The following is a 16,095-nucleotide window of genomic DNA, read 5'->3' as shown; positions in this document are numbered from 1 at the left end:
CTCTAATGCCAATTATAAATCCACCCTGAATCAAGCCATGTCTTTCCGGCTTGCTTGCAAAATACAGGGATGCCCCTATTCCTGAAGCTGTTAGTACAATTGTCACATATCACAGGCTTTTACCAAATTGAATTTGCTAACTTAAGTTTTGCCATCAGGATATTCTGCTTGCCTATTTTTACAGCATTGGTACATTTACCCAATTTTGTTAATTTGGTAACCATTAATTTGTTTGTTGTTTCTTGATTTAAGAGAGGCAAGAATTATCTCCGTTTTCTTCTCTACTGTATAACAAATGACCTAGTACAGTGATGGCGAACCTTTTGAGCTCGGCGTGTCAGCATTTTGAAAAACCCTAACTTAACTCTGGTGCCGTGTCACATATAGAAATTTTTTGATATTTACAACCATAGTAAAACAAAGACTTACATTTTTGATATTTATTTTATATATTTAAATGCCATTTAACAAAGAAAAATCAACCAAAAAAATGAGTTTGCGTGTCACCTCTGACACGAGTGTCATAGGTTCGCCATCACTGACCTAGTATATTGTAGATACTCAGTAAACCTTAAATAAATAAATGGGGGGAAATTTTTGCTGTAAAGAGAGATTTAAAGCTCATTTTACCTACATGCAGAGTAGAGGTTGTCCATCTGGTAGGGAGCCAAAATTGCTCTGAGCTGGACAAACTCTACAAAATAATTCCCACATAGCTAGGGTTTCTGGTATTCAAGGCTAGAGAGAATTTTTTTAAGAAACTTAAAGCTTGTAAAGCCATCTGACAGTTTAGTAATAGTTTATATTTTATTACGATCATTTACTGTTACATTTCGTAATTTATCTTGTTTTGGTTTGTTTGTTTTCCTGAATGGTCTTATTCTTTGTACTATCTACTAGGGAACTTTTTGCTTTTTAAAAATTGTCTGCTTTGTCTCTTATTCTGAAAATCTGTGGTTCTCAATCTTGGCCCGTTTTGTTCTTCCCAGGGGGTATTTGATAGTGTCTGTAGATAGTTTTGTGTGTCACACAGGGTGTGGGGAGGATGCTACTTTGTTATCTGTTGACCAGAGGAAATGAGATGCTTCAAAAAAATCATAAAATGGACAAGGTAGCTCCCAGCAGCAAAGAATCATCCACCCCAAAATGTCCACAGTGCTGAGGTTGCAAAACCTTACCCTTGGTTCCCTTTAAAAACAGTGATCCCTGTTGTATCTTTAAGATGATTATTGAATTAAACAAAATATTGCTTCTGTTCATGATACACCTTTTGCTCCATTGTAACTAATACTTTTCCAGTCTGTAAAAAGCTTAGTCTCACAAAATTAACAGGTTGAATAGCAATGACCATTTATCAATCTATTTTTTAAAAGACCTCTCTGTTTCTTCAAATGCTGCCAGATATAATGAGAGTTTTGATGACTATCATGCGATTCTAGCAATTTAATATATCTCTGTTAATCTGTTTTATAGGTCCCTTTAGATGGAATATAATACTGCTGAAGCCGTTTCATCAAAAGGATTAATGCCTGCATTATCATTTCTGCAATAAAACAGAAAGCTAAGAGGGGGAGGCCACAGACACCTCAAACCTGGATTCCACAATTCCACATTAAGTGCTGGAGTTTTGACTACCCTGCTGTAGGAACGCCTTTGCCAATGCTTACAAGGAACTGCCTATCCCTGCTTCTCTGGGTCCTGTTTGATGGAGGTCTCCTAACACCGCTTCCACCACAGCTACAGCAAACTTTAGCCACGGAGCCAAGAGAGAATGTTATCCACCTGCCAGGGCGGCAGCTGCATTTCCAACGAGTTAAACGTGGCTGGGTATGGAATCAGTTCTTTGTGCTGGAAGAATACATGGGCTCCGAACCTCAGTACGTGGGAAAGGTAATGGCCTGTTTCTTTTGACAACCCCTTGATAGCAAGGGGTCTTATGCGTTGTGTATTGTGTGTGGATGTTTGGCGCAGGAGTTGGAACAAACCAGTGACTTGAACACTGGAAATGAAATTCAAGAAACCTGTTTTTTTCTTCCTGACTCAGTGACCCGGGTAAGCTTTTGGGAATATAATTTAATCTATCTTTACTTTGATTATCCCTGGTTAATATATTTTTTTCTTTTTTTACATTCTTTGCTAAACATAAAGTTGAAATATATAAAAGTCTTTAAGAAAGTGCTATTATAGCACATCATAGACATTCTGAAATTGTTTACCTCTGAAAGAAAAAAGGAAAAAAATCACCAGGTATAAATATTCGAAACTGCTGTTGGTATCCTTGAATGACCAAGACATCTTTCTTCCTCTTCACCTTAAAAATTAGAATTGTGGTTCTGAAGTATTTGACTTGGCTTGCTTATGCTTTATAAATAATTTCTTTATTATATGCTTTGCAAGCTATTTGTGAAGCTATTTACGGTCAGGTGAAAAAAATGTTGGAACCCAAATACGTACACATTGATCTTCAGCACAGCACACAATTTTCTAGTCATATTAGAAGTTTATGGGCATTTTTTTCACCACAAAATAGTTGATGGAAATTGTCTGTTTCAGCACATTTAAGCTTTACTGTTATTTTCCTTATATAAAATATTTTTACCTATGTCTAGAATAGATAGAACTTATCAATGGCACTAGAAAACTTTTTTTTCTGGAACAGTAAATATTTTATTTTATTCTGATTTTAAATTTTCTAAAAGATTTTGCCATGGTCTGAACAAAAGAAAAAAATAGATATGCATAAAGAGAGTTTAAAGCAAGTCCAAGGACAGTAAAGGGAAGCCATAGTAAGAGGGGTATTAGTAGTTGATTTATAGGAGAGCATGAGAGCATGTCTCTTGAACATTAAAGTCCTCTGAACTTTCTGGAATCCTAAACTAATGATAAACATAATGAGTCTTATGATTTCAATGTCAGGTCAAAGAAGAAAATCTATTCAAGATCTTAATATTTTGCAGTACATTTCTAGAAATTTTTTGGAAAGGTATTCAAAGAATATTGAATAAGGTGGTACAGAAAGTCCTTAAATAGAAACCTTTGTTAGCAATGAAGACACAGCCAAGGCTGCCCGAGGCATATGAGCTCCCAGACAAGTATTTCCTGTGGGACACCTCTGTACATATAAAATCTACTCACATCAAATCAGTCTTTGAGTACCATGCTGGCAATTCAGTTTCTTATAATCTTGCCAAAAATCTTCAGGGCCATTAAGCAGGAGCAATGTCCTTGACAGGATTCCCACCTACTAGGAATCAAGGCCTGGGCATGTGACCCTAGGACAGTGGTTCTCAACCTTCCTAATGCCGCGACCCTTTAATACAGTTGTGGTGACCCCAATTTCATCGTTACAAATTGAACATAATTAAAGCATAGTGATTAATCACAAAAACAATATGTAATTATATATGTGTTTTCCAATCGTCTTAGGCGAGCCCTGTGAAAGGGTCGTTCGACCCCCAAAGGGGTCACAACCCGCAGGTTGAGAACCGCTGCCTTAGGACAACTCCTGGGCCAGTCCTGGTGCTCCACAGGATATCTGGTGACCTCCGAAATTGAGCAGGAAGTCAGAGAGAGCCTTAACGGACACTGATGGGAGAAATGGACACCGAGGCCCAAGTAAGTCCTGGCCAGCCCTCGGCACCACTCCCCGATGGCATCACTGTCCACAGGTAAACTTGGGCACAGAACAGTCTTAGAAAACCTTGAGAAAAGTACTCCAAAACATGGAAGTCCCCTGGTGCTACTGCACATTGTTTCTACTTATACTCTTTCTCCCTACAATCATCGTGGAATATAATAATCACTAAAACATTTTTAGGGTGAGATAGGTTCATATTGTGCTAGTAAACTTGTTAATTTAATCTAAGGGTTGCGTTTTGAAATCCAAGACAAATGAAAGGGTAGCACAGCTCTACAACGGCCTCATGGGTGTCAGTTATCCCAACTGTGCTGATGACAGAAGATAGACAGGGATCAGAGGTTCCTGGTGCAGGTCTGATGAAAAGGGAAGCTCTGGTTTGGATTAAAGCAGTTCAGTAGCCTTTAGATGCTCAATTTTGAGGTGAGAAAATGGACATTCTGTTGAAAAATTAATGAAACGACTTCTAGTCTGTCCTAAATAGAGTAGCATTTCACCTCCTAATGGACATAAGTAAAATGGAGCTAGGAGTTGCTTATGCAAGTTTTGTTTGGTATTCCAGAATTCTACCTTTGTAATTGCTATGATAGAATGGAACTCATCCAACTCATTTACAAGATTAGTTAGTATTTATAAATAGATTAAAAAGAAAGAGGTATGACTTTGAGCCTATTATTAAATTAAGACATTTTCACAGGCAGATGGCCCCACATCTGTAAGTTGTAATATGAACCCAGGGTTCTGAGGCATTGTGAGTTTCTAATGTAAATGAAACAACAGTTGCCAAAATCTTCTTTCCACATGGAAAATGGTTAAAGTTTAATTAACTCTGTCTTAATGATTCTAGATGTGGGAATAGTAATATGATAGCATGGGGACCGATTTAAGCCATTATATGTGTGTAAACATATATAAATATATTTATGCTCTTGCTCTTTCTAGAAAGGCTTTGAGACAGTTTGTAGAAAAGTACAGTATTATAAATAATATAGTATACAGAGCTAAAGGAAAAAGCAAGTGCAAAAAAACTAAGCACAATAATCAGCCAAAGTACTATAATTGAGCCTCAAATTTCGCTTTGATTCTTTGCAATTAGAGCATCTATGGAAAACATTACTTTGTATACTTCCCATCATCTGAGCTTTATTTAATGAGAGGAAATTTAATTTCCCAAGGTTCAAATATAAAATAATTTATTCATGTAGAAAGTTATGGGGGTGGGAGGGTTCTGAGCAGCTTAGTGGACATTAGCCTCAGCAATTGTTATGTTTACAGGGAAGAAATGTTAATGTTGACATCCTTTCAAGAAGACCAAACTGTGGCAGTAGACATAGAGATATAGGAATAATAGGTGTATAGATGGAAGTCAAAATCGCATAAATGGATAACATACCCTAGAAAAAATTAAAGAGAATATGTGAGAACTCTGATTTTCAGCTGCAAAGCAGACAAAGAAGAATTAGATAGTTTCATGGATAATAAATTAAAAGAAAGCTTTAAGAATAAGAAATGACAAATAATGTCAAACTCCACAAGTTAAATTAAATAACGACTGAAAAGCCTGTACTGGTTTGGGCAGTTAGTGAGCCAGAGGTGACCTTCATCAAATTGACTTTCATGGTTTTCCCTAGAGCTCAAAGGAGGGAGAAAGTGATGGGAACAGTGAATACGTTTTAAAAGTGTAAATGAAAGAGATTGATCTATGATATGCCAGGTGTGATGTGACAGATACTCTATTAGATGGTGTTTTCCAGAGAAACAAACCAATAGTGTGTGTGTGTGTGTGTGTGTGTGTGTGTGTGTGTGTGTAGAGAGAGAGAGAAAGAGAGAGAGAGAGAGAGAGAGGAGAGAGAGAGAAATGGAGAGTCCTTGAGAGAGAGAGAGTTATTTAAGGAATTTGTCACATATGACTGTGTAGATGCAAGTCCAAAATCTGCAGAGTAGGCTGGTAGGCTGGAGACTCAAGGAATCATTACAGATAAACTTAGTGTAGCTATTCTAATTATGAACTATATATATTATACATATATGTGTGTATAGACATAGAAGCATATACACACAATTATGGAGTATATTTGTTCCAATGTATTCCAACTATGTATTCCAGAGCTGGGAAAACAATTATAGTTCAGATTTGCGGATATGTTGGGCCCACTGAGAGATGTACCAGAGCTAAAATCCACGGAAGCCTAGCCTCCTTCAGCCCCTACTCTGACTGGTGGACCAACAGTGACTTTGACATCTTCTGGATTTAGTGTCAGTTTAGAGCCAGTGCCCAGTAGTTCCTTAAGGGTCTGATGTTTTTCATTTCCCCCATGCACAGTAACCCTAGTAAAATCTTCCTGGGAAAGCTGGAAGAAAGATTAACTGTAACATTTTTTTATAATTTATAGTGTAATGAGTCCCTTCCTCAAGGAGATCAGGCCTTTTTCCATTCAAGGGATTCTGGGTCTATAACTTGAGTCTGGGAATTGATTGCGGGGCTGTAACTCTCTGTTTTTATGATTCGGGTTAAACTTGTGTTTACTAGAACTTTTTTGCTGATACAGATCAAGTAAGCATTTCATAGTCTTCCTATCAATTTCACTTCTAGGAACAATGCCAGTACCATAGGTCTCAGCGTGTCCCAGTATTCAGAAAGCTGCTTTATCTCTGCTGTCCATTATAGCAGCCATCCCCACTTTGCCTTTGACCATTGAATGCTGCCACCCCATCCCTGTCACCTCAGGATCCAATTATTACGATTGCATGTAGATTTCCCAATTCCATGGGAGCAGTTCTCGCTGGTCCTGGCCTGCAGAGAAAAGCCATCATGGAGCACTTCAAAGATGTAGGAGCTCCCCTTTCAAGCTTGCTTCTCCAGGTCATGGTGAAAGATGTGTCCTCTGGCACCTCCAGAGTGCGTGAGTAGGTCTTAAATGACAAATTTGTTAGTGTTCCAATTTCCCTAAGCTTTGCAATTCCTTCCTCTGCAATAAGCCAAGGCAGGTCTGGAATTTCAAATTTATTCACTGTGGGCAACCTTTTGCTCCATGTTTCAGCCAAACATACTGTTGAATCACTTCCTAACCCTGAAGCTGCAGTATTAACTACAGAATTAAATGCAACATTAGATGCGGGATATTTGCTTCATTGGCCCACATCAATAAGTCCAATCTGATCCAACTTTATGTTTCTCCATTCAATAGCTCACACTTTTTAAAAAATATATATTTTATTGATTTTTTACAGAGAGAAAGGGAGAGGAATAGAGAGTTAGAAACATCGATGAGAGAGAACATTAATCAGCTGCCTCCTGCACACCCCCTACTGGAAATGTGCCCACAACCAAGGTACATGCCCTTGACCAAAATCGAACCTGGGACCCTTCAGTCCACAGACCAACACTCTCTCCACTGAGCCAGACCAGTTAGGGCGAGCTCACACTTTTGATATCTATTCTCACATGTGTATTTTGGATTTCTCTCTGTATTCATTAGAAAAAGCAAGTCATTATTTTGGTGTGTGATGCATTTCCTTGTGGGTTACACTTTGTAGTCACCTTTCAGGGACTCCTGAGACTTGAGTGCATTTATAGATCTAGAGTAAAGAGGACGGGTAAGGATGGATTCATGATGAACCAGTAGAGTCTTCTATGACTGTTGACTCAAGGGAGGCCCTGAGGCATTCAGGGATAATTTCCTCAGATACTGATGGAGAGGCAGCTTTGTTGGCCAATAAGACTCGTCAGGATTTATGATTTCAATGCCCCCATCTTCATCATGGTCTTCCCATACATCTGCATTCCAACTTGCAGGACGCCATTCCTTCACCATCAATGCATTCACTTTAAAAGTAGACAATTTGCATTGTTAATTCAGTGACTCACAGGATGAGATGCTCTGCTTGTTTTCAGCAATCTCAGTTCTGTGGCATAGAGGTTGTCAGGTTATTTTGTGGCACTTGAATTGGGAATTCAAATCCCTGAGTATATGTGGTTCTTTTCACACTTTGTCCAGTGCTATGGTCTGAAAGTTGTGTCTCCCCAAATTTATTTGTAGAAATTCTAATGCGTAAGGTAGGGATCTTAGGAAGCAGGGCCTTTAAGAGGTACACAAGATCGGGTCCTCATGAATGGTACTAGTGCCTTTATAAACCAGACACACTGAGTTCCCCAGCTCCTCCTACCTTGTGAAGACACAGCCAGAACCTGCAATTCTAAAGACGGCCAATATCAGATCATTCGGACACTCTGGTCTTAGACTGTCAGCTTCCAGAACAGTGAAAAGTAAATTTCTGTTGTTTATATATAGGACTGGCTCTATTGTATTTTGTTATAGCAGCTCAAACAAACTAAGGCATGTAGGGACACTAGGCACTACCAGCCATATGATTATAATCATGAGTTTGACAAAAACGTATCAATCATATAAATCAGTGATTCCCAAAGTGGGCGCTACCGCCCCCTGGTGGGCGCTGCAGCGTTCCAGGGGGGGCGGTGATGGCCACAGGTGCATTTGTTTTAACTTTTTTTGTATTATCTTTCTATTCTGAGTTCAATAAATAGTTTCATAATTTCAAACTTCAATATTTCTAATTTACACATTACTATATTTTACGAAAAAGGTAGAAACATTAATACATATATCTTTCTGTTTAATTGCTATTAAAATTTTTAAAAAAAATTTAATTTCCAGGGGGCACTGAGTAATATTTTTTCTGGAAAGGGGGCGGTAGGCCAAATAAGTTTGGGAACCACTGATATAAATGATCACCCAGATTCTTAACTCTTATAAGTGTTTAATTAGGAGTATGCAATTGTGACATTTTGTATGTCTCTGTTGCTTGACCACACTGCGGGCTACCAGCATTGTTGGGTTTGTTTTGTTTTGTTTTGTTTTGTTTGTTTGTTTGTTTTTAAGAAAATCCAAGAACTTTTATTGTTGAAAGTATTAAATGTCTCCTTTTTTTCCCCGGATTAACACCCCTCCCCCACCACTCCCACCCTTGAGGACAAGCCTCCACTGCCCTAGTGTCTGTGTCCATTGGTCATGCTAAAATGCATGCATACAAGTCCTTTGGCTGATCTCTAATCCTCCCTCCCCTGCCTTCTCCCCGAGGTTGGACAGTCTGCTCAGTGCCACCTCTTCTCTGGATCCATTTTTTTTTTCATCAGTTTTTGTTGATCATTATACCCCACATATAAGTGAGATCATGTGATATTTATCTTTCTCCGGCTGGCTTATTTCACTTAGCGTAATGCTCTCCAGTTCCATCCATGCTGTTGCAAATGGTAAAAGTCTCTTCTTTTTTATAGTAGTGTAGTATTCCATTGTGTAGATGTACCACAGTTTTTAATCCACTCATCTGCTGATGGGCACTTTTTAACTACTGGAAACAGAGTCATTAGTACATTTGAGCCTAATTAGATTAGAGAGTCAGTTGCAGAAACCACAGAATCAATTAAGAAAACTCATTCATAAGATTTTGTGTCTCTATAACCATTCCTAGTACCAAAATTTTTATCAGTTGGGGTTCACCAGAAAATCAAAATAAATAGGATATACCTGTAATTTTATATTTATATATTTATTCATTTTAAGTATAGTTGTCTCATGTTATTGTGGACATGAAAGTCCAATATCTTCAGGATAGGAAGACAGGCAGGGTCCCAGAAAGAGCTGTAGTTTGAACTGAAAGGTCTTCTGCTGGTAGCTTCCTTATTGGTTGGGAGAGGCCCATAATTGTTTTATTAAGGTTTTCAGCTAATTGGGTGAGGCCACCTCCCTTGTGCTGGGTAATCTGTTTTACTCAAAGTCCACCAATTTAAATGTTAATTTCTTTTTTTTTTTTTTTTAAAAAAAGAACACTTTCACAGTGACATCCAGAATAACGTTTATCTGGGCACCTTGACCGGGCTAAATTAACACATACAATTAACTTTCACAGAAATAATAGACCCAGTCAGGTGCTGATGAAGATGAGATGGCCAATTTGTGGAAGGAATAAGTGATGGTTGATTCTTAGGATTTAAGAAAAATTACTTTTTAAAGATTTTTCAGGTGGTGGAATTAACAGCAATGCGTCAGTTCTTTTCTTTACCATAAAGAGTCTAAGACAGAAGAAAAAGGAGTAGATGATTGTATTAATTCATTATTGCAGAATTATGGGGCCAGTGTGATGGAATAGAGAGAAGGATACAAAAAAGGGGAAGTCTACGACAAACCAGGGTGGAACTACAAATACTAAGTTTCCACAGAGATTCAGCAGCAAAAATATATGCTTTTATATATGAAAGTCAAAGCAGTGGAAATATTTTTTTTAATAATTATATGAAGAATTTGGTTTTGGATTAGTAAAAAGAATAAGAGAGAAAAGGAAAAATAAAGATAGTATGATAGCTTATTAAAATAGCTCTAATTGCAATACAAAAATAATTTGTCTATCTGAAATGTCTCCTAAACTAACACACTATTAGGGCAAAAATCTGACTCCTATATAACCCATTGCACCCAATAAAAATGCAAATTATGTTATAAAGTTAAACTGACACATTTAGAGGTATTTTCATGGCTCAACTATTGTCTATCTATCTATATATCCATCTATTTGGTGAGTCACGTAGCTTTAAGAAAAGCTCATAATGTAGTTTTCATGTTCAATTTATTCCTACAGTGTGAACATTCAATATCAGAGTAATTCCTGTTCATTTGATATTCAAGGTTCATTATACCAACTCAGTCTTCATACAGATTTAAAACTTTACACATCCTCTTGACTCCTGCCTCACTTACATATCTGAGTACCTTTGCAGTATATTCAAGTGCCCTATATCAAGGTCTTCTAATCCTTCCAATGCCAAATGTATTGACCTGGCTGCTGATCAAAGCTTCTTTAGCTACCTGCTCTTTCTGCAGCAAAACATCAGAAGAAACCATTAGATAAGCCTGATATTTTAATGCACACCTTGGTTCTTAAACATATCCCTGAGTTTTATAGTTTCTCTCAAACATCAGGGTGTCTTTGAAATAATCATCTTTGATATGACTAGATAGCAATATGTATAAAAGGAAAATTGCTTGAAATGGAACTTGAACAACTAAATAATACAAGATAGTACTTTTCAAATCGTCAATGCCCACTGTATTCTAGTTCTCTCTCCTTTACAATTTATTTTCTGCTTTTGGCATGCTTACTTTATAATAGCTATGCCATAAAGCTTTAATGTGTTTACTTTAATTGACTTGGCAGGGCCTTGAATAAAATTTAACTATCTTTAAGTCAGTATATGAATTACTGAAGCCAGCATTTCAAACATAACATGGCCAGCATGATTTGAGCACTCGCCCTGGCTGGTTTGGCTCAGTGGGTAGAGCATCGGCCTGCAGACTGAAGGGTCCCAAATTCGATTCCCATCAAGGGAACATGCCCGGGTTTCAGGCTCATTCCCCAGTAGGGAGTGTGCAGAAAGCAGCTGATCAATGATTCTCTCTCATCATTAATGTTTTTCTCTCTCTCCTCTGCCTTTCTCTCTGAAATCAATAATATTAAAAAAATAATTTAAAATATTTGAGCACTATTTTTCTTTTTCTCCTTCTTCTTTTCTCCTCTTCCTCCTCCTGCTGTTTTTCTACCCTACATCTAATATATTTCAATCTTTTTTCTTCTAAAATATTTTGGTATTATTTATTAATTTTGCTTGACTATAGTTACTTAACAGTTGAATAACGAGTAAGGAGGCTTTGATTTAAATCCCAAGTATTATAATAATTATCTACACAAAAGTGCTGAAGCACAAGTATGCTAATACACACTAATGATATAGTGTGATATCACATATCCAGGTTGTATATTCACCAGAAATATTTTAAGCACATATGTCACAAACCTCACATTGCAGTTCAGTGTGTGTGTGTGTGTGTGTGTGTGTGTGTGTGTGTGTGCATGTGTTGCTGAAATCTTTTCTATGAATTAGTTAGATTCCTTGGAAATGTTGCTGTATAAAGGCTAACATTGACAAAAATCTATGACCTGCATATTATACCAGATGATAAGAGATTTAACCTAATGAAATTATTAGAGAAGTACCATGGGAAAGGTCACCTGTATGAAAAGGTAACAGAAAAGTAGGGAATATAGAATGACCTAAATAATAAAAATTCAATGTTCATATCTTACAGCAACATTGACTTTCTGGATATATACACGGTTATCTGACTCAAACTTACACTTGAAATATGAGTGGGTTCTTTTGGTACATTTTGTAAGAAACAGTCCTCATTCTTGACTCTGAGAAAAAGTGAAACAACTGTCATGGAAGGCACCATCTGTATGTATTTCATTGTTCATGAAGTACCACATATTCTATTGCTACTGATAGTTAATCAATATGACTAATACATGAGATTACTAGTATGAAAGCAATCATTTTCTACTCCTGAAACTTCCCATAGAAATGGCCTAAAGGACATTTCCTATATAACATATATCAGTGTAACCACTTTAGAGAAGACTCTCAATGTATACTCACACTCATTATTAAAGAATGCCATTGCTTTTTTATGTTGTCTTATGTCAACTATCGAGAACTGTTAGTCTTTCAGTTTCATGAGTGCTGGAAGAAGACATGAGATACCTGGGTCAGAGAAATGGGATGCTGTCCCTCACAGTAAAATAAGCAGCACGAGCACCAGTGTAATTGAGTCAGTTTCCACACACCATAAGGGTGAAAAGGATGGGCCCAGGTAGATGCTGCCCATGCAGTGGGCTGCGTTATGGCAGAGGAACTCCGATAATTCCTGCCCTTGGGTGAGAAAGGAGACATTACCTCTGGTTCACTGGGTAGTAAGTATGTCTACCTTTGCCTTGGATGAAGACACTATCTCAACTTTTCAAAGTGCTTTGCTATATGTAAAAACATTCTTAAAAGTATACATAGTTTTTTTTTGTTTTTTTTTTTAAAGACATTTACTGCTTTCTGTGTAAGACCTTCAGGAACATAAGGGGGGATGGAAAATTGTCTCCCAATGCTATGTCATGTGTTGACTTATGAAAGCAACATCATATAATGTAGTGACTTAGTAAAGTTAGAAATAATTTACTTTCTTCTGTCAATTAACTGACTTGCTTTGCCAGTGGACAAATCATGACCCCTTTCTCTCTCTCTCTCTCTCTCTCTCTCTCTCTCTCTCTCTCTCTTTCTTTTTCTCTTAAGCTTCATCATAATGGGCATCTCAGTCCTTCAGAAAAGATTAAATATATATATGGAATCTATCATATTCTATGGATTAAGACACAGATTCCCATTTCCACAGTTACCCTGAGATTGCCAAGAATCTCCCAGCATGCCCATGTCCCAATCTCTGGCTCCCTTATCTGAGTACATCCATATAACCAGAACAACAGTATCATATGATCTTGAACACATAGTCACAATAAGTAGGAATATCATTACTATAATTCATTAAATTCACTTTGTTGAGAGTGCAGTGATGCCTATCATAAAGCAAGGATGAAACAAGTTTATTCAGGGTTTACACTGTATCGGGGAAGTTGGGTTAAACAAAATATATTCATGTGAACAAATGAACAAAATCAAGACCAGAGTCTTATAGCACACTAAGTATAAAATAAATGTTAATATACATAGTGAAGAAAAATAATTTAAACACATTTAAAATACCCCAATTTTCTTTTCTTGGTTGATTTAAACATTTATTATGTATGATGCCTGCCTCCTTTATCTTTATTACAATAAACAATTACACATAAACTTTGCAATTTATGTAAAATTGAAAAGTGTGCATTTCATGAAAGAAATATAGATTTCATATTTTAGAATGCTAGTGTTCATTGGGGTATATTTTTATTAATATGTGTAAACATGGGCTTATTAATTAATTTGTCAAGTATATTTCTAGTTTTTGCCTCCACTGATTAGATTTTTTCTGTCACATGCAGTCTTTGATTAAGTACCAAACTTTAGTTATCATATAGGGTTCTGAAGATACTTTAGAATAATTATTGAATATTTATTATTCAATCAGTTCTGAAGTATAGCCACATTCATATTTCAAAAGTGATGCCTTCATTAATGGCTATGAGTACATATCACTAAGTAGTTTTTTTAATCAGAGCAGTCATTAAGTTAATAATTAACTAAATAGGGGAATATTCCAGTTCAACGAAGTGAAATTATCACTTTCAGAAAAATAATTATGAACACTCTCAATATACTAAGCTTCCTGGGTGAGAGTTCAGAAGAACAAATAGAATATAAGTAAATGCATAAGAGCAGGGACCATGCGAATTTGGGGATGACTAAAGCAGAAGCTTATATAGGAAGGAAGAGTGGATGTTGTCAAGAGGAAAAATATAGGATTCAAATTGCTCCCCATTAAGTCCTAGGCTTCGATAATGTGGAGCTTCAAAATCCAGTCACTCTTACTTGCTCTTTTGAGATGATTAGAAAACGCATCCCATGTGCCATTTGGGCAGGGTGTCCGGTCCTTTCCCGCGAGGCTTGCACCTTTCCCTTGCAGCCGCTTCTGCAGACAGTGAAGGGCAGAGCACAGCAATGTCATTGTCCCAGTGCAACCTGGCCTTGAAGTGCACGTCTCTGCTGATTTTCTGGGGCCAGGGCTGTTCCTCCTGATACAAAAAACAAACAAACAAACAAACAAACAAACAAAACAAAAAACTGTTTTTTTCTCAGCAATAATCCAGTCAGGTATAGCTTTTCTCCTGATGTTAGGGTGAAATTCTTAATAGCACCCATATTTACATGCAAAAGTATCCCTGTTGGGTGACAAATTATATGACCACCTTAATGTGTACATCATTTAGATAACTTCCTGGCTTTAAAGGCTGTGACCATATTGTTCCAGCTTTATTAAACCACAACATGCTTGCAGCTATTTTGCTGGAGGCATGCCCTTTGCAGTCGATTGGCAGAGCGTCCGGAATCAACTGTGTTCTAGGATGAATTAATGCCATTCTCCCAGGGTCTACGCTTGGTTTTGATACAGAATTTTCCTGATCATTATTTTTTTTTTTCTTAGAGGTTCCTGATAGTCTTATGATCATTTAGCCTCAATCATGGATTCCACATACATTGGACATAATCACACGAGTAGCTTCCACATTACTACTAGAAATGTATTGTGTTCTTTTATAAACTTTCAAAGGAAATACATAGGGACAAAATCAACCTAATTTTAAAGATTAATATCAGCCAGGATTTAGGCTGACCTTTTCCAAACCACAGTGTCTTGTTAGAAAATGCTACCCTCACATCAGCGGGAAGATTCTATATGATATATCTGTGTGACTAAAGTAGGCCATTGTATTCATTCTTCCCAGATCAAAGAAAATGTTTGGGCCAAAAGTAAATGCTAGTTATTTTAGGAGGAAGACACTAGTTTCTACTTTAAAAATTTCTAGCTTTCAATGTGTAAAAGTCAAAACTTCACCAAGTATATGAAAATATTATGTGGGGACAGAATTTAACTACAAGCTCTCTGGTCCTAAGAGCTCTAGGAATTATTTACAACTTTTATAAAAGTTGATAAGATGAAAAGGTGGAAAAGGAAATAATGGAGTGGAGATGGTGTTTCAAAAAGTTTCTTAACAGAGAAGAATTTCTAGTGGTTAGCAAGTGACCTCTATTGTAGCTTAGAGGTCCTATGCAAACGTAGACCACACATTTTCTTGACCAGGGTTCATAGCAAAAAATTAAATTATGCATAAATGAAGAATAAAAATTAATAAAATGAGTCTAGATCCTTTAAGTTGTAGCTGACTTTGATAACCCTGTTGCTCTGGGACACCACTTTGGCTTCTGAGAAATGACAGCATTTCCCATAACAGTGGAAGGTCATTCTGGCTGACTATAAACTGATTACTGTGATGTTACTTAAGAGGTAAGGATTCAGGCATAGGAAATTATGGATTTGATGCAAGGCTTAAGAAGGGGATGCATTTAAAAATGCCTGTGAGCGATGGGGTGATAGGGTAAATGTTAGGGTTGAGCCATAATATCGGCAACAGTTATACCCAGACTTTGATAATTTCTGATTTCTGCATGGAAAGTACTCAGCATTTATTTCATTAATTCTCCCAGCACCTCCAAGAGTGGAATGCTATGGTTTTCTGCACATGAAGGGTAAAGAATGGATATGTAGAGAAGTTCTGATACTTATCCTGGCTAACCAGAAGAGCAGGCAATGTGCCTGCCTCGCCAGGATAACATTTGAACGTGTTTAGTAGGCTTTCTGACATGGAAAGCACGTTAGCAGAGAGGAAAGCAGGCTCCCAAGTGAGCCCTGGCTATGGGTGAGGAGCTATGGGAAGGCATGTAGCTTTATACATATTAGTAATTCTCATGATGTAACTTTCAAGGCGATAAAAAATGATGTTGAATGGGCTATAACTTAAGACACATGTTAATTTAGTGCCTGAAGGACATCACAATTACTCAA

General features: G+C 37.1%; 1 protein-coding gene across 3 annotated transcripts in view; it reads left to right on the top strand.

The window, feature by feature from the left end:
• Positions 1-16,095, top strand: part of CDH12 (cadherin 12) — a 718,639-nt gene that overhangs the window by 533,855 nt on the left and 168,689 nt on the right. For all 3 annotated transcript variants that reach the window (XM_070411429.1, XM_070411431.1, XM_070411430.1), the window contains one exon: positions 1,474-1,890. In XM_070411429.1, the coding sequence (XP_070267530.1) occupies positions 1,660-1,890 (231 nt within the window). In that variant the 5' untranslated portion in view covers positions 1,474-1,659. The remainder of the gene's footprint in view (positions 1-1,473; positions 1,891-16,095) is intronic.

This window comes from Myotis yumanensis, unplaced genomic scaffold, assembly GCF_028538775.1.
Source record: "Myotis yumanensis isolate MYYU_CA2020_CCGP unplaced genomic scaffold, mMyoYum1.0.hap1 SCAF_4, whole genome shotgun sequence".
Lineage (NCBI taxonomy): Eukaryota > Metazoa > Chordata > Mammalia > Chiroptera > Vespertilionidae > Myotis > Myotis yumanensis.
This window is presented reverse-complemented; position numbering and strand designations above follow the sequence as displayed.